Source organism: Hyperolius riggenbachi, chromosome 3 (genome assembly GCF_040937935.1).
Source record: "Hyperolius riggenbachi isolate aHypRig1 chromosome 3, aHypRig1.pri, whole genome shotgun sequence".
NCBI lineage: Eukaryota > Metazoa > Chordata > Amphibia > Anura > Hyperoliidae > Hyperolius > Hyperolius riggenbachi.
The window spans coordinates 124,912,360-124,931,073 of record NC_090648.1 but is presented as its reverse complement, the minus strand read 5'-3'; the positions used below and the strand labels follow the sequence as shown (position 1 = coordinate 124,931,073).

At 45.0% G+C, this 18,714-nt stretch overlaps 1 protein-coding gene across 5 annotated transcripts in view; it reads left to right on the top strand.

The window, feature by feature from the left end:
* The window catches only part of LOC137562992 (metal transporter CNNM3-like), a 33,667-nt gene that overhangs the window by 9,341 nt on the left and 5,612 nt on the right, over nt 1-18,714 (top strand). For 3 of the 5 annotated variants that reach the window (XM_068274882.1, XM_068274881.1, XM_068274880.1), the window contains exons 3-7: nt 3,408-3,560; nt 4,865-5,034; nt 5,112-5,208; nt 6,579-6,685; nt 9,310-9,445. In XM_068274882.1, the coding sequence (XP_068130983.1) occupies nt 3,408-3,560; nt 4,865-5,034; nt 5,112-5,208; nt 6,579-6,685; nt 9,310-9,445 (663 nt within the window). Of the gene's footprint in view, nt 1-3,407; nt 3,561-4,864; nt 5,035-5,111; nt 5,209-6,578; nt 6,686-9,309; nt 9,446-14,588; nt 14,666-18,714 lie in introns of those variants that run through there. The other 2 variants (XM_068274883.1, XM_068274885.1) reach the window with 2 other exon arrangements.

The following is an 18,714-nucleotide window of genomic DNA, read 5'->3' as shown; positions in this document are numbered from 1 at the left end:
TATCTACCATGCTTTGCTTGCTCTGAAACAGGCACTGTAATTTTTGTATTTGACATGAATAGGTTTGGTGCTCTACTAAAGTTGGGTACATACTTTGAATTACTATCTCCTGGCAGAGGTAGGGATGTGATCCCTCAGGTGACAGTCTATGGCAGAGGCTGTAAAGACATGTTGGTAGTCTGCAGGCTAACATGCTCTGTCACTGAGGAGGGCGGCAGAGGGTCAATGTGCAGAACACTATGAACAATGGTGGGCTGCTCTCTTGTGAGAGGAAGTGGATGCTTGATCTCTGCGTAAATTTTTTCGACGCCCGGTCTTTTGGGTGCAGGGCGAGCCAAATGAGGGAACACCCTGCTGCCACTGAAATTCCCGGCAACATTACTTACTATTCCGCCTCCGTCTGGGCCACTGTACACACACTAGATTCTTGCTTAGAGACGTCTTTTGTTTCCGACTCGGTCAAGTTTAAAGGATACCCGAAGTGACATGATGAGATAGACATGTGTATGTACAGTGCCCAGCATACAAATAACTATGCTATGCTCTTTTTTTTTTTTTTTTTTTTTTTCCATTTCTCTGTCTGAAAGAGCTAAATATCAGGTATTTAAGTGACTGACTCAGACAGGAAGTGACTACAGTGTTACCCTCATTGATAAAAAAATTCCAACTATAAAACACTTTCCTAGCAGAAAATGGCTTCTGAGAGCAAGAAAGAGATAAAAAGCGGAATTTCTTATCAGTGAGGGTCACACTGTAGTCACTTCCTGTCTGAGTCAGGACTGACTCAGCCATTTACATACCTGACATTTAAATCTTTCAGGCAGAGAAAGGAAAAAAAGGAACACAGCAGTTATTTGTGTGCTAGGCACTGTACATACACATGTCTATCATCATGTCACATGCCACTTCGGGTATCCTTTAACCTGAAGTGAGTAGAACCTCAAGATTCACCGATATGGCCTGTGATTTAGCGCCATCTTGGTAGCACGTTAACAGGCTTCTCAGCACAATTGCAACTAGATCAGTGTTGGCAGACGCAACTGGATTGGTGAGAAAGGTTCTATTGTTCTTTGTACAGGATGTAAGCAGGGTCCATATCATATGTGTAGCAAACGGTTCCAGCATTTCTTTTCACTGGGAAGTTATCTGACTGTTGTGCAACATTTGTGTCGCATGAGCTTTCTACAACACAAAACTGGAGTAGAGTGGAGAAGTTCCCCCGCAGGCCTGTAATACCAAAGGGAAGCGACATGCTAAGAAATATCATTGGAAGTTCACCTGGTTTTAAAAAAAAACAGCAGATTTTGTAAGGCAGGAGAGGGCAGACAATTGTCCACCTTCCAAAGAATCGTCATTTATCGTAATGATTCCTTCAAATGTACTGTGTGTATTTTTATCAGACTGGTTAAAAAGATTTTTGCTATTATTTCCCCTGAGGCAGGCAGCGCTGTTCAGCCACTCTCCACGGTTTAATTAACACAGAGCTGAGTTTACAACCAGTATAGCCACCGTACATGGTCACGGATGGTCAGACTTCATTATTCTCCGTCTAATAACAAAAATATTGCACTTTAGTCCCAAAGAAGTTTTTTATTTCCTTTTAAACAATAGAAGTTGCCTGGAGGTTCTGACTGCAGTAGTGTCGGAATCTTAGGGCCCTGACACACCAGAGAGCGTTTTGCGGGTCCTTTTCGATTTAAAAAATAAAACCCTTGCAGTAAAATCACAGCAATTGCATAGATCCCCATTTTTCGAAAAATCGCAATTGCAGCTATTTTGCTACGATTTCAATTTAAGTCGGTGGAAGCATTTTTAAAAAAAATAAAAACGACTCGCAAAACGCTCTCTGGTGTGCACCAGAAACAAGCATGTGGGTAATCCAGTCCGATATGTATGATCTCCATGCTTGTTCAGGGGCTGTGGCAACAAGTATTAGAGGCAGAGGATCAGCGGGACAGCCAGGCAAATGGTTTTGTTTAAAATTAAATATGTCTGCCTCATATCCCTCTCACTTCAGGTTCCCTTTAAAGGGAACTTAATCCCATGTAAAAAAAATGAGTTTCACTCACCTGGGGCTTCTACCAGCCCCCTGCAGCCATCCTGTGCCCTCGCAGTCACTCACAGCTCCTCCGGTCCCCCACCGCCAACTAGTTTCGTATTTGCCGACTCTGAGTTGGTGGGCTGCCACGCGCATATTTGCACGAATTCCCGCGGATGCAAGTCGCTATTGCGGACGTCAACGCATATCTGTTGACGTACAGATACGTCAATATGTACAATATGCACAGCCACTGGGACCATAGAATGGGACTAGACATTTATCACAGGAAGCAGGAGGTGATAACTTCAGAAATGGCACGAAAGAGCTCGAATTTCGCATAATTGCAATTTTGCATAAAAATTTGCAATTACGATGCAAAATTGTAATGCGGAATTTCTGCAGATAACCATAATTCTTCCATAATTTTGCGATTTCGAGACCACCGACCCAGCGCTGGACCGTCTAGAAGTTCACATCCGTGCTCCCATCCTAGGAACGCAGCCTCAGGACGCCTCACACCTGCACAGAAGCACAGAGCTGATTGAGCTCGGCTTTTTCCACCAGGCCTCAGCGACTCTGTACTACTGCACAGCTGCAAGGCATCCTCCACCTGCGCCCATTCATGAACGGGAGCATGGTCAGGAACTTCCAGTGGGTCCCAGTGCTGGATTTGGCGGTCTGGAGGAAGACGTGGGAAGCTTCTTTTGGGGGATCCAGAGGCTTTCATCTACCAAAGTAAGTATGTGACTTGCTCCATTTTTAGGGCTTTCGGCAGCTGCGTGTTTAGCTGCAAACGAGCAGAGAAGCTTTTGGCATCAGTTCCTGATGCTGGGTCGTGTTTTGACCCCCTCAGGGAGACATGGAAGTGCCGACTGCCGAGCGTAGCAGGACACAACAATACGATGGGATCGAGTGTGGCATTTGCATGGATGGAAAAGACTGTTATGACTGTTAAAAAGCGACAAATGCCTCGTCCTGTGAAAAGTCACAAGTTGGCTTTAAAGTGTGTATGCAGAACTTGGATCTCGGTATATATTAAAGTGTACCACAGCAAAATCTCATTTCACAGTTTAAAAAGCAATATTTTAAAATCGATATTCTTAAAAACAGCCAGGTCTTTTTGAGATTTTTTTTTTTACTTCAAATCCGTAATTATGTATAATTATTGCAAGATTTTGCAGAAGTAAAATTAGCACATTCCGATCATCACTAACGACAGATTTATCATTTTCAAATATCTGAGTACTGACTGCTGATAATAAAGGAATTCTTAACCTGAAAATTACCTGAGATAATTATATGTGTAGTAGCAAAAGTATATAGAACCTCCTCCATGCAGTCTCACATTCCTATTTTCCTCCTGCAGAGCAAACTGTGAAGAAGAAACGTCCTAAAGTGCATACAATACCAATGTCACATGGTGGGGAGGACCTGTCATTCCTCAAAGCTCATGACCCAGAGCAGAAAGTGAAGATATCACCACAGCTCTTACTGGCCACTCAACGCTTTCTGTCTCAGGGTAATTTCCTTACTACTTTGTTGCAAGGACCAGGTTACTACAAATTACATAAGCCGGTAGCTGCAGTGATTGCATCAGGTCTCACAGAAATATGAAGCTGTAACTGAATTTGGCCCTTCTAGCCTTCCTTTTTTGTGTATTCAGTCACCTCAGACAGTCTTGTCCTCTTCTTTCTGTTAATAAATGTGTTTAAAGAGCCGCTTGCACGAAAAATTGTAAAATGCATGTGTGTGCACATTTATAAAATGTACATATTTTGTTCCTGAGCAAAATGCACTATAACAGTGATGCAAAACTACAAATCCCATCATGCCTCTGCCTCCCTGAGTTATGCTTAGCGCTGTCAGAGTATTGCAATGTCTCATGGGACTTGTAGTTCCACCACAGCTGGAGTGCCAAGGTTAGCCATCACTGCACTATAAATTACTTTTTTTCCCATGTTGTTGTCAGATCTAACATTTAGTTATTGTTATACCTTTCTCTTCAGGCAACATATTGGCTAGTACTGCCCTTGCTGTAGAGCAGGGGTGTCAAACTCAAATACAAAGTGGGCCTAAATTGAACACTGGGGCCAAGTTGCGGGCCAACCTCAATGTCTACTGGCCTCCTTATAAAATTCCCTGGTGTCCAATTACTCCCCTCCATCTCCTATACAGTTCCCTGCCTGGTGTCTAGTGGTCCTCCTCCCTCCCCTGTACAGTTCTCTGGTGTCTAGTGCTTCTCCCTCCCATACACAGATTCCTGGGGCCATATGCAATTCACTTTTTCACCTGAGTTTCATCTTCAAATTAAAATAACTTTCCAGCACTTTTCAATTAAAGTACCAAAAAGTAAATTAAACAGGATTAAAAGCATTTTCTTGCTTTCTGATGGCATAAAATGCATTTTATTGACAAATTTAAAAATATTACCCCGGAGGAAACTCAGTAGAAAAAGGTAATTGCATATGGTCCCTGGTGTCTAGTGGCCCCCACCCTCTTCTATACAGTTCCCTAGTGTTTAGTTCTTCCCCCCTCCCTCCCCCATATGGTTTCCCTGGTGTTCTAGGCTAGGGCATCACCTCCCAATATACCCTAGCTTCCCTGGTGGTCTAGAGTGGTCCAAACATAATGCAAAGTGGAGAAACGACTTGAGGGCTACATTTAATGGCTCTGAGGGCCAGATTTGGCCCACAGGCCGGAGTTTGACATGTATGCTGTAGAGGCAGCCAAATGAGGGAAGTCTTGTATATTGGAGCAACCAGACTTAAGCTCTGTAGGCCTTACTGCTTTTAGTGCTCATCTTCTCCTGTGTTTGCTTGGTAGAGGTGGAGCTCTTCAGTACCACTCGAATCTCAGAGAAGGCCCTCTTGCACTTGCTCAAAATCCCGGGAGTGACTCAGGAAGTGAAGTTTGATGATAGTGACCGGCTTGCCGCTGAGCACTATTTGTACATGCGCAGCCAGCCTGTGGATTACTTCATTCTCATCCTGCAGGTGAGGACAAGTACAATATGTATTCCTATAAGCTTTGTTTTTTATCGTGGTAAATTGCTCTGTTCTTGGTTTTCCAGGGCAGAGTCCAAGTGGAGATTGGGAAAGAAAGTCTAAAGTTTGAGAATGGAGCATTTACCTACTATGGAGTTGCTGCTTTAAGTCCTTGCCAATTAAGTGAGAGCTGTACAAAGGGGGCATGTACTGTAAAAGGGCTTTGCTGGGTTTTGTGACTATTCCAAATGTTTGTTTTGTATGTGTGGGTGCGGGAGGGGGTGTTACTCTTTGCAGGAGTTATTTAATGGGGATCAGTGAAGTAGCAAGTGGAAGTAGAGCTTGTTCAGGTCATAAATGGCAGGTGACCATGCATTATACCACTCTGCCACCTTTTGATATCCGTTCCAATGCTCAATCCAATGCTTGTTGATGGATACAGAATAGAGCAGTAGCTCTGCAATTAGGCATTTCACAGCAGAGTGATGCTACACAGCCACTAATCTGATACAAACTAGGCCAGGCTCCATCCCTTGCCTCTAAAATTCCTTACAATTGTCCCTCTTATGAAAATAATCCCCCATCTCTCTTTTTAGCCTGCTATACACATCTGGATAATTAAAGTGAAATTGCGCTCTTGCTATAAACCTATATTAGTGCATTATTTATTTTTTTCAGTCACCCAGATATCTTCCTTGTTGCACAGTCACCCAGGTATGTTCCTGTTCCTGCATAGGTAATTGGCTGTACAGTACAGGAACAACTACTGCTCATTTTCCACACCTGCATCCACTGAGTGACTAATAAATCCAGAGCAGGTTTCTAGGATTATTTGTGTTCTCCTGCCTGGAAGCAACTCTGTAAATTAAGGAAAGCATAACTTCACTGCTCCTCACTATATTCCTCCTTTAGGGTTTCCCCTCCTAAATACCGCAGTGCCGAGGAGCCCAGGTCGGCCTGGGATAGCCGGGGCCCCCCCGGGGGACCCGGCGCGTAGAGCCGCTCGCCTCGGGACCGGAGCGCGGACGGAAGCGGGCCGCCTCTCTCCCGGAGCGCATCGCATGTTCGTTGGGAACCCGGTGCTAAATCATTCGTAGACGACCTGATTCTGGGTCAGGGTTTCGTGCGTAGCAGAGCAGCTACCTCGCTGCGATCTATTGAAAGTCATCCCTTGAGCCAAGCTTTTGTCTCTTCCCCCCCCCGCACGGAGGAAGCGGGGACCGGGCGGGGGGTTTCCCCTCCTAAATACCGCAGTGCCGAGGAGCCCAGGTCGGCCTGGGATAGCCGGGGCCCCCCCGGGGGACCCGGCGCGTAGAGCCGCTCGCCTCGGGACCGGAGCGCGGACGGAAGCGGGCCGCCTCTCTCCCGGAGCGCATCGCATGTTCGTTGGGAACCCGGTGCTAAATCATTCGTAGACGACCTGATTCTGGGTCAGGGTTTCGTGCGTAGCAGAGCAGCTACCTCGCTGCGATCTATTGAAAATATATTCCTCCTTTATTCAGTTGTCTGGTATAGTAATGGATATAAATCCTAACCTCCTGTCTTCTTCCTAGGTCATAGTTCTCCATGCAGTGGCCGTGAGCAGAGCGATTCCCCAGACTCTGGCTTATATTGTCCAGACTACTCTGTTAGAGCCATGTCCGACCTGCAGATAGTCAAGGTGTGTTTTGGTGCCTCTGCCTCACATTTTTTGTCAAGTGTATAGTTGTGATGTTTTAGTAGTGGTTTTACTTTTCCAGAAAGGAACCTTCGGATAATTTCAGGTCCACCCTGGGTGTAAATCCAGCCAGTACTGAATATTTTTGTATTTGGATAGAGTGGAGACGAGCCACAGTGCCCAATATATTTTTACATTTTGTGTTTCTGTTTGGGGAGATTATCCCACTTTTTTGTTTTCCCGGTGACCCAGGAGGTAAGGAGGATATACTCAGTGGGGACATAGACTGCAAAGGGTCGTTTTTTTTTGTTTGTTTTTTTTTTTTTATTTATATTTTTTTGCTCTGTCCTTATTGGACAACAGGAACCCATACAGCAGGGATGTCAAACTCTGTCCCTTAAGGGGCCCAAAATGTAAAACTGCGTAAGTCGCAGGTAAAACGAAGTGGCGCAACTATAGGGACCGTAGGGGGCCAGCTCCTCTTCTGCAGAGTAGCCCAGTTTAGCAGCTTTCAATATTTTTTTTCTGCTCCAGTGCTGCTTTGGGTCTCCTATGATCTTCCTGACAGCCACATGCTCTGTGCTACTTACCTTTACCGTCAAATGCATGTCACATGATCGAAAGCTGGAGGTATGGATGCACAAAGCGTGCAGCTGCTGGGAAGAACCAAAAAGTGTGTGTGTGTGTGTGTGTGTGTGTGTGTGTGTGTGTGTGTGTGTGTGTGTGTGTGTGTGTGTGTGTGTGTGTGTGTGTGTGTTACCAGTGGAGTTTGGATCACAGCAGGACAGGGCCCCTTGGTAATTTTTCTGGCCAATCCCGTGGGTTGTTGCTGCAACCCAGCTCAAACTGACAGTGTTTTAACCAGAAACTCTGTCACTGGTGTGATGGGAAGGCAGTTTGCTGTCGTTCTTTCACTGCTCATGATGGTGCACATTTGAAGCTCTTGAAAGCCATATAAAATGCAGCGTTCAGCCCACAGGCTTTGAGTTTGACACTTTCATAGCTTGGTAGTTACAGTGAATGGTGCCACACAGAACTGCTCACCAAAACGGCTCCTGTATTGCTCTTCTAAAATACACAGTTCAAGTCGCATATGATGGTTACTGCCAGTGAAATGCACTTTCATCATATAGTGTACATATATGAAAAGAGAGGTTTCTTAACGTAGTTACACTTTAAGAAAAAGTGTGTTTCCTGCATCCTCACCCCATGTAAAGAGTACTTGTTGCATCTCCATCCCATTGCTGAGACAGATTGCAGGCCTAGGGCTTGTTTAGACAGGCAGTAAACATGCGTTTTCGGGTAGGTGACAAAAACGTTGTTTGAAAGGGAACTGCTACCGCTCGATTCAAATTATTGAAAGGGAGTTTTTAAATGAAAGTAATAGCTTTTGGCATCCTCGTAAATGCGGCGTTAGCTCTCATCCTTATGTCTTGGACTCTAAATGGAGTGTCCAGTTTCTGCTGCGTTCGGCACCTCCAAACATATGCCGAACGCTTCTATGCTAGGTAGCAGAAAAACGTTTAGCATCAGCTAAGCAAGCCGCCGCCAGCCATCCTGCTGAAGTCTGTGTGAACCAGCACTTGGGAATACACCGCTCGATTTTGAGCCATTAAGATGGCTCGATAGATAATTTCCGACATGTCCGATTACCGTTTGATCGCCTCGCCGGTCGATTTCTCAATGAAGTGATGTGAAAAATGAGTGGCAGATAAGAGAATCGAGCGGGCAAAACGATCGGGCGCACGATCAAGCGCCAGAATCAACCAGTGTGTTCCCAGCATTATATGTGATGAAGTGGCAATGAGTTATTACAAAGCACAGATTAGATTACATCTATAATACTTGCCTATAGAAAGTGAGACTCTTCCATCACCCCTCTTCTACCACCGGGCGGCGCTGCACTGCTGACACCGTCCCCTGGGTTACAATCACATGGCTTATCATATGATCGGAACTCTGAAGAGGATGTCGGTGTTGCAGCGTTGCCGGCGCAGTGGAGACGCAATCCAGCCGTTGGGACAGTTAAATATGAAAGTTCCCTGCACCGCTCTGCACACCCTGCCAGGCTGGGGAAAGCATACTTTCCCAGCGGTAAAAAAAAGAAGCCTGCAGCCGCATATAGCTTTGCTATATGTGGTTGCTAATGGGTTAATATTGAAGCACTGGTACGTATTTATGCGAGATCTGCTTGTTTCATGGTCTGTCACACCACGTCTAAGAAACTTGTCATACCATAAATTGGATGTAGAACACCAGTCCTCAAGGGATGAGGTCCTCTCACCTTTTTGGCACAGCTCAAACTAATTGATGGGAGTGAATCAGGAAAAATGAGGTTCATGAAGTAGAACACTTTTGAATTTCTTAGTTCTTCTAAACACTAACATGGATATAACCCTCAAGGAGGCCTGTGAATTAAGGAGTTGCAAATCCAAAGGTTTTAGGCAGGAGCTCCACAGCCCTGCTGGACTGAGATGTTGTATTTGGTGGAAGAGCAGCTGATTCTTTCATGCTTATGATTGCAGCTCTTATTAAGGTCTTGAAATCATTCAGGCTCCATGAGACACCTTCCGCTCCTTTCATGACTGGTTGTTCTGTTTTGTGATTTGTCTTTGTACTTTATCCAGGTCTCTCGGCTGCAGTATCTGAATGCCCTGCGGAGCTCACATTCACACAGCAGTGCCCAGTCTCCAGACAGCATAGAGCTGAAAATCTTTCCTAACAGCCAAACACAGCTACTGAACGACAATAATGCTGGATCAGGTATAACGTGGGCCCCTAATGGCCGGGCTTCATTACTTGTAGGCAGATCTTGGACACTTATCACATTAATCCTATTCCCACACATAAAGCTCCAGTATAGGCAGTTTTGTTTTTTCCATGAACTTAATTTTTCTTCTACCTTTTCATGGGACAACACTGAAGATATGACACTTCGATTACAGTGCAGTCGGTGTACAGCTGATATAACAGTATACATTTGCTGTCCCATCAAATTAACTCAACACACAGCCATAAATGTCTTAACCACTGGAAACGAAAGTGAGAATATCCCTAACGAGGAACTTAAGCAAAAAGGGGGAAAAAATAAATCAATACACTGCAAAATGAGAAGTTAAAGAGAACCTGAACTAAAAAAAAGGGCCCAGGGGGTACTTCGGGAGTGGGAAGCCTCTGGATCCGGTTGAGGCTTCCTCGTCCTCTTCTATCCCACGGTGGTCTCTCTAGGCTGCTCCGAACGAAGGTCATGTAAACAATCGCCTTCCCCGGCTTCGGCGCAGGAGCGGCTCTCGGCTCGGATCAGGTGGAACTAGCCGATCTCAGTGGAGTCCGCTCTACTGCACAGGCGCAAGTCACCTGTGCAGTAGAGTGGACCCAACTGGGATTGGCTATTTCCCCCTGATCTGAGTCGAGAGCCGCGCCTGTGCTGGAGTCAGGGAAGGTAAATATTGCAGGTGCTACATCCTGACAGTTTGTCAGCTGTGGCTTCGTAGGGGCCTAGAGAGACCACAGTGGGACTGGGGGGGGGGGGGGGGGGGAGCTTCAATTGGATCCAGAGGCTTCCCCCTACCGAGGTAAGTACCCCCCAGGAGCCCTTTTTCGGTACAGGTTCTCTTTAGATAGAAGAGTGATCAAGAAATGATTCATATTTACCATGTCATTTGTTCATATTGTTTGATTCACAATCAGCCAAATAGTAAAATTACACCTACACACAATTATTTATTAAAAAACACAAATCTATTATTAAAATTAATCCCTTACATCCCCCACTCTCCCATAGTTACACAAAGGATACATTTGCATACTAAAAAAAATACTGTTAAAAAAAATACATAAATACGGTAGTTACCTTAGGGACTAAAGTTATTTTAACATTTATGTCGAGAGGGTATATTACTGTTCTTTTTGCATACGGTATATGGGCTTGTAATTAGTGATGGACACAAAAATGAAAAAATACACCCTTATTTCCAAATAAAATATTGTCGCCATACATTGTACTAGGGACAGGATTTAAACTTTTTCAATAACTGGGACAAATGGGCAAATAATATGTGTGGGTTTTATCCACTTTAGAACGTTTTATTTTGAAATTATAATGGCCGAAAACAATAATTTTTTTTTTTTACTTTTTTTTTCTTCCTCATTTTGTTTAAAATGCATATAAAATAAAATAATTCTTAGCAAAAAGTACCACCCAAAGAAAGCCTAATTGGTGGTGAAAAAACCTAGATATAGATCATTTTGTCGTAATAAGTAGTGATTACGTTTTTGGCAAATGAATGGGAGGAGCGCAGAAAGGTTGAAAATTGCTCTAGTCCTTAAAGTGAACCAGAGGAAGCACCCTCATGTATTTTACCATATATATCAGTGGGAACATTAGAGAAAACACCTCCCCTGCTTTCTGTTTCATCCTTCACTGTTCAGCTTGCTTCTTATCAGCCCTGATAAAATCCCCGACTGAGCATTGTCTATCTTTGCTCAGGAATCTTTATAGCTGAGTCATTATAGCACAGCCAGAAGGGGGCAGGCTTGGGCTTGAAAAGACATCAGAGAAGGCAGACTCAGCTATAATGATTCCTGAGCAAAGCCAGACTGAATGCTCAGTCACGGATTTTATCAGGACTGGTAAGAAGCAAGCTGAACAGTGAAGAATTAAACCGAGAGCAAGGTAGGTGTTTTCTTTAATGTTCCCACTGATATATATGGTAATATATATGAGGGTGCTTTGTCTCTGGTTCACTTTAAGGGGAAAAAAACCTTTAGTGGTGAAGTGGCTAACACACCTTCTCCCCATTTACACCTGAAACCTTGTAACACTTACAAGTAACATGACCCTGGGGAGGGAAAATGTCTAATTGGGCAGAATGTTGACATTTCTGATATAGGGCTATACTCATGTTGTTGCCAGAAAATTTGGACATTAAAGGCTATGTGTGTGTTATTTTGATGGCACAGCAAATTTGCATGAATATACTATCTGTACACTCACTACTTTACATTGCATCAAAGTGTCATCTCTTCAGTGTTGTCCCATAAAATCATATAAAATATTTTTAAAAAATCTGAGCGGTGTACGTAACTACTTTTGTGAGACACTGTATTTATAGTTTTTCGAATTGTTGCCCTTTTATAGGAGCTCCAGAGTAATTTTGGGGCTGGATTTAGCCAAACCCCAAAGAAGATGAATTGTGGCGGGAGGGATGCAGGAATATGATAAATGGCAGTGGAGGAATGGTGGCGGCAGAGCCAAGTAATAGGTTGCACATCATTAGTACTGTAAGGCCAGGCAGGGGGGTTCGTGTTATGAGCAGGTAGTCTGTTGGTTATTGTTCGAGGTAAGTAGCCGTAGGTTAGTGTTAGGAGTAGATAGAGGGAGGGTTAGTGTGAGAGGAAAGTTAGGTTAAAGTGATAGAATATGGGTAAAATTTACCGATATTTTACTTTTGACATTAGCTAGCACACAACAATAGAATATCGGCAATTTTACTGATATTCTACTAGCTGCTTCACCAGGTGCCGAAATTACCAAACGCCCTTTTTCAGTGCACAATCCAGTGGATGCCTGATTTTATATAACACTGGATACCAGATCACTAGGTGTCTATTTATTCTTCCTGGAGAGTTACCCAGCATCCTGAAAAACAGTCATTCTATATGACATAGGGTGAGCATTATAGTCATAGAGGAAAGAGGCAATCGCTAATGATTATTTCAGTGTTAATAATAGAAACTATTTCCTAAATAAATAGAAAATTGTGCACACAGGCTTCACATAGGCTTTAAAGTAAACCTGAGCTGTCCGAATAAAAAGATTCTATACTCATCGGGGGCTTCCTCCAGCTTCATGAGCACAGATGCCCCTCCACTAATGCACAGAAAAGCCAACTGGCGCAACTGAGCACGATTACCGGGATCGATACCACGTGAATACCACGCGAACGGAGGCACTCGACAGCGAGGAAGCCCCCAGTGAGTATAAAATCTTTTTATTTGGACATCTAATGTACACTTTAAAGAGTATCTGTAAGGAAAAAAGTGCCCCATGGGGCGCTTACCTCGGGAGGCGGAAGCCTCTGGATCCTGAAGAGTCTTCCCCTGTCTTCCTCCATCCCTTTGTTCCACCGGGTCTCCAGGATCATAACAATCCTGTGTGCGCCTCGCGCAGGTGCAGTAGTGGTTTTCCTTTACCGGAAGCTGCAAGGAGCCCGAGAAGAGGTCCAGGAAGGCTGCTACACATCGCTGGAGGCTCGGTAAGTATTCTTGCCTGCCAGCACCCCCAAAAAGCACCCCAAAAGAGGTCCCCGTTATCCCTCAGGCATGCTGGTTAGATGAGACTTCCGGTTGCCTGAATTCCAGATAACGGGAACTCTGCTGTATTTGGGCAGCAGCGATGCAATCAGCCATACGCATCCATTCCAATAATCTGGAACACATGCAGTGGAAAAGGGCCCTTAATGACAGCAACCTCTGAATGCATTGTTCCCAGTTACCTCCCTTCTGCTGGAAGCCACTGTGTTGTCTGCTCCACAAATATACGAAGAAGTCTTCTATGTACCACACAGTATGCCTTGGCTATGTTACTTACAAGCTACTACTATTTTTTTTTTACCAGTATTAGAAAGTTAGAGTAGCTGCGGACTGAAATGAAAGGGGTATTTTTAATAATAATTTACAAAATGTTTTGTGTGGCACTGAAATGTCATGTTGTGGTTTTTTTTTTTTTTATGAAAGTGGGGTTCCCTTTTAACATATATGGACTGGCTGCATCACTTCATCTCCAGCAGCAACTAACCTTCTGCTGAGCTGGTTTTAAAGACCGTGTGGATTAATATTTGGGGATTAAAGATTGTGAAGCTTTCTAGCAACATTGCCCTATTATCTGAGGTGGCTGACATCTGGTGAGGTGATTTGGTAGTGGGGTGTGAAGTGAGAGCACAGAGTTTGCCACGCGCACCCGCACCTGGTGGAGTGATTGATCTTCGCTGTACAGTATTACCCTATGTCCAGTTTATTTTCATCTTTATATAGACCAAGTGAAGTACGCAGGAAATTCTTACCTTCTAATATATAGTCACACATCCGGAGCTCTCTGGGCTAGTGAGATTAGGATTATAAACCGGGCACTCTTAGGCTGTAGACACACTATGAGCACTTTCTGAGCCTTTAAAAAAATAAAAAAAACTCCCATTGACTTGCATTATAATCGTGGTAAAGTTGCCGCAATTGCGATTTTTCAAAGAATCGCAATTGTGGCGATTTTAAAGCAAATCAAAGGGAGCGTTTTTAAAAAATGTGCAGAAAGTGCTGATGGTCAGAAAAGCACTCGGTGCCTTACAAGTAACCAAAATCAATCATAGCTCTACATTTATTTTTAGAATACTTTTAATTAAGATTGTGTGTTTTTAATGCATTCACATGATTTGCTCATTTGAGGGCACCAAATGTCCAGTAATTTTGCTGACTGGAAATGTATCCTTGCACAGAACACCCAATGCTCAGTGGCAGAAATAAAAAAAAATTGACATTTTCCACACTTCAGTAGTGGAACTGGACCTGAAACTTTCTGGAGAAAAACAAACTGTACACCCCCTTCATGTGACCATGTTTCTGCCTACTGATTGGCTAAGCATCGAGCAGTGGGTGAGGTCAAGTGGGCAGTATTGCCAAAACATTAGTATATCTAATAAATGTATCTGGTCTCTGCTGTGTAACTCAACTACAAAGTAAGGTATATATGAAAGTGTGCAGTGATGCATTTCCTTCAGCAACTGCCTTAATTCAAGACTTCTTGACAAGCTCCACAGTGCTAAACCTGCAGAGTGTAATTTACTGGCATTATTGCAGATTTTCCCCGTTGAGCCTAGCGGTCTATTCACTTCTTGTAACTGTCTGTTCCCAGCACTTCTAATCAACGCTGCTGTTATGGGTACAATAGAAAGTTTCAGCTAATAGCTGATAAAGCTGGTAAATGTAGAGGTAACTATATGTATTATCATCCTTCCTCATCATTCACATCCATTCACCTCCCTCTGCTTGCTCCACAATCTTCACAGCTCTGCACTGAATACTTTAAATGGGATCTATTATGGCTTGTATTCCACCTTTTAAAGTTGAACTCTGTGAATTGAAAAGGAGGGCTCATATGGAGCAGGAGCCACACCAACTCGAGAGCCGGGACTCACTAGCCGCGCTTTGGCAGAGCTTGCCAATCGGCAAATGCTTTGCCAGTGGATCCCAATAGGGGTGATCCCTGAGCTATCGCATCAGTGGCTGCAGTAGCCAAATTGCAATAGATCTGGGAAATTCCACGATTACGCAGTGTGTCCATAGTGGGTATCTGGCCTAAGACACAATCTGTATTTCACAAAACAGAACTCCACTGCTTCAAAATGCTGTTTAGCAGGACCTCTGCCAGTGCATCTGCAGTTCTGCTCATAGGTTTACATGCCCTAGTAGAATTTATGGTTTCTTAACCATTTTTCATAGAATATGAATAATGACACAATTTTTTTTCACTCATGGTTCACCGTTGGCTAAAGCCATTTATTGTTAAACATGCAGTTCATGCAAGACAGTCCAAGAATGTACAGGAGGCTTTTTGCCAGGAAGAATGGGCAGCTTTACTATCTAAAAAGGTAAAGCGCATCATCCTTAACTACCAAAAAACATAAAGCTGTTATTGATGTTAAAGGGACAACGAGCAGTGCAGAAACTATGGAAAAATGCATATCATTTTAAAGCTCTCTTTCTCCTCTTTCCAATGATATATAAACCGCCGCCCTACGCCTTTTAGTTTTCGCTATTTTTGCGATTGAAATTGCCGCGGCCGCGATTTCAATCGCGAAAATAAAGCAAACTAAAAGGCGTAGGGCGACGATTTAGGTGTCGCCAGAAAGAGAAGAAAGAGAGCTTTAAAATGATATCCATCTTTCCATAGTTACTTGTATTACACAGGGCGACACTTTCCCCAGTGTCAGCAGCTCCATTCAGCAGAAAAAGTCGCCCTGTGTAATACAATGTAACTATGGAAAGATGGATATCATTTTAAAGCTCTCTTTCTCCTCTTTCTGGCGACACCTATATCGTCGCCCTACGCCTTTTAGTTTTCTCTATTTTCGCGATTGAAATCGTGACCACGGCAATTTCAATCGCGAAAATAGCGAAAACTAAAAGGCGTAGGACGTCGGTTTATATATCATTGGAAAGAGGAGAAAGAGAGCTTTAAAATGATATGCATCTTTCCATAGTTTCTGCACTGCTCGGAGTCCCTTTAAAGGGGGCAGTACACGGTATTAAATCAGTCATTTGGGTAGTTTGTGTAGTGATTATGATTTAAAAAAAGTAAACAGTTTGACAATAAATGGCTTCAGCCAACCACTAACCACGAGTGAAAGAAACGTTTTTGTGTTCTTCATATTCAATGAAAAATGGGTAAGAAATCTTAACAGATGAGCACAACTGTAATGATATTTTAATAACTACTTAAAGAGAACCCGAGGTGGAGTTCTAACAACGAAATCCCCATACAGAGGCTGGGTCTGCCTATAGAGCCCAGCCTCTGTTGCTATCCAGATTCCCCTTAAGCCCCCCCTGCGCTCTGCGAGACCCCATAAATCACAGCCATGCTGTGCGGGCTGTGTTTACCTTTGTAATGTCAGTCTCTGCGCTCCCCCTGCCTCCTGCATCGCTCCGGTCCCCGCCCGCGTCCCTTCCCTCCAATCAGCGGGGAGGGACGCGGGCGGGGACCGAAGCGATGCAGGAGGCGGTGGAGCGGCGAGACTGACATTACAGAGCTAAACACAGCCCGCTGTGACACGCTGCGTGTCGGCAGCGCGGCTGTGATTTATGGGGTCTTGCAGAGCGCAGGGGGCGATTAGGGGGAATCTGGATAGCAACAGAGGCTGGGCTCTATAGCCACACCCAGCCTCTGTATAGGGATTTCGTTGTTAGAACCCCACCTCGGGTTCTCTTTAATAATTATTCTTATTAAAGGGTGTGGGGGTGTAAGGGTAATATATGGTCACTAGCGGACCTGCGGCGTAGCATACGCCACATAAGAGGGTAGCGGGCAGGAAGGGGGTATTGGGCACAGCGGGCGGGGAGGGGGGGTCGGACCCATGGCCGGATTTCTGGCAAGGCCACATAGGCCATGGCCTGGGGCACCAGATAAACAAGGGGCGGCCTGCAGACAATGGGCATTATTTGCAAGTGTCCAAACAAATGAAAGTGGTCAGGATAACTGCACTATTAGTACCAGCTGGCATCTGCCTGTGCTGTGCTACAGGCAGCTGCAGTCCGTTAACCAAACGTTTGTGAACAGTGTGTGACTAGCAAAAAGCCAGGCCTTGTCCAATGACATAGCAGCAGCTGCAGGCAGTTACAGAATGCCGAAGTCTCACACACTTGGGGTGGGGGATGAAAGGACCAGGGGCAGCACCAGCAAATAGTACAGAATACAGAAGGCAGCCTCTCACAGTACCCATTTCTAAATTATTGATGGCCAGTGCTGTTACCCTGGAGACAGCAGTGGGTACAGGACTCACTTTTACATGTTGCTGACCCCACCCAATGTCCAATTGTGAGCCACTTTTGACTGTGTGTGTGGTGGACGACTCCCACCACGCCCATCACCTGTAGATCTCTTGATTGACCAGTTCCCCCGTGTGACGTGATTGATTCACTTCACGTTGCCATGGAGACCTCGGCATTAGCCGCAATAGTGGACACCATCGGCCCAAAGTTTTTTGGGTGTGTGTGGAGAGAGGTGGTAGGATACGGTTTCGGTTGGTGCGGCTGGTAATAGTCGGCCTTGGGCGGTAAGAAGTACAAATCCGGCCCTGGTCGGACCCCTCCTTTCTGACCTGGGTCCCCCATCTGCGCTCCCCCTCTAGCTTAAGCTCTGCAGCAGCCGCTGCCATTAGTAAGAGGCAGCGGGCGGGGATGACTCACCTTTTCCGCGTTCCACTGTCGTCACTTCCTACAATGCCGCCCACTGTATTGTAAGTGGACGGCATTGCAGAAAGTGACGACAGTGGAACGCGGAAGAGGTGAGTCATCCCCGCACGCTGCCACTTACTAATAGCGGCGGCTGCTGCTGAACTTAAGCTAGAGGGGGAGTGCAGATGGGGGACCCAGGTGAGGGAGGGGGGGTGTCCGACCTCCCTCCCCGCCGCTTTGCCCAATAACCCCCTTCCTGCCCGCTACCCCCTCCAGCTCGGTGGCAAGTGTAAGACCGCCCCTGGGGGCAGCGCACTACTTCTTGCTTGGACCGGCCCTGGGGGCAGGACGCTACTTCTTGCTTGAAGGTTGAGGCACTTAGCCTATTAGATAGATAGTTTATTGCACACTGCACAGTTTGTCCAGCCCTACAAAAGCTTGAGACCTGACTGAAAGGGAATCTGGTGAGGCAACTCCCTTCAGGTTTGATAAGTATCTAGGTAGAGGGAATGCTCAGGATGCCATAGAGACTTCCCTGTCCTCTGCCCATCCTCTCGTTCCTATGCCATCCATGGTTGAAGTTATTTGACCTGCTAGATCGAACAGCTCTTCGGTACTCATCAGGTAGCCTTTGGAATTACTTGTGTCTCTGAGTTGTCCTGAAGACTAGTGAGTCCAGGATTGTGTGTGCAGTACAGGTGCACTCGCCTTCGGAACTAGTCAGATGACGGGAGTATTTCTGAAGAAGTATTTAAGAGCCAATCGATCTAGCAGGATCAAACAACTTCGGCTGGGAATGGCGAAAGAACAATAGGCCAGACCTTGGACTGAGAAGGCTCTATGGTATACAGAACGATAAGAAAAAGGTACTCCACTGGCTTCAAACTTCCGTTTGATTTATTTAGAGCTTGGACACATACATGTTACAGGTCACTTGACCCTTCCTCACTTGAGGGTCAGGAAAAGTGCACCGGCCAGCTACCTTATCCAGGTTAGCAATATTGAGTGAGTACTAAGGTGACTGTTGAAGTCTACGGTATCCAGAGCCTTGCCTCTTCTTTAGGCAAGTATCAAACCTGATGTGAGTT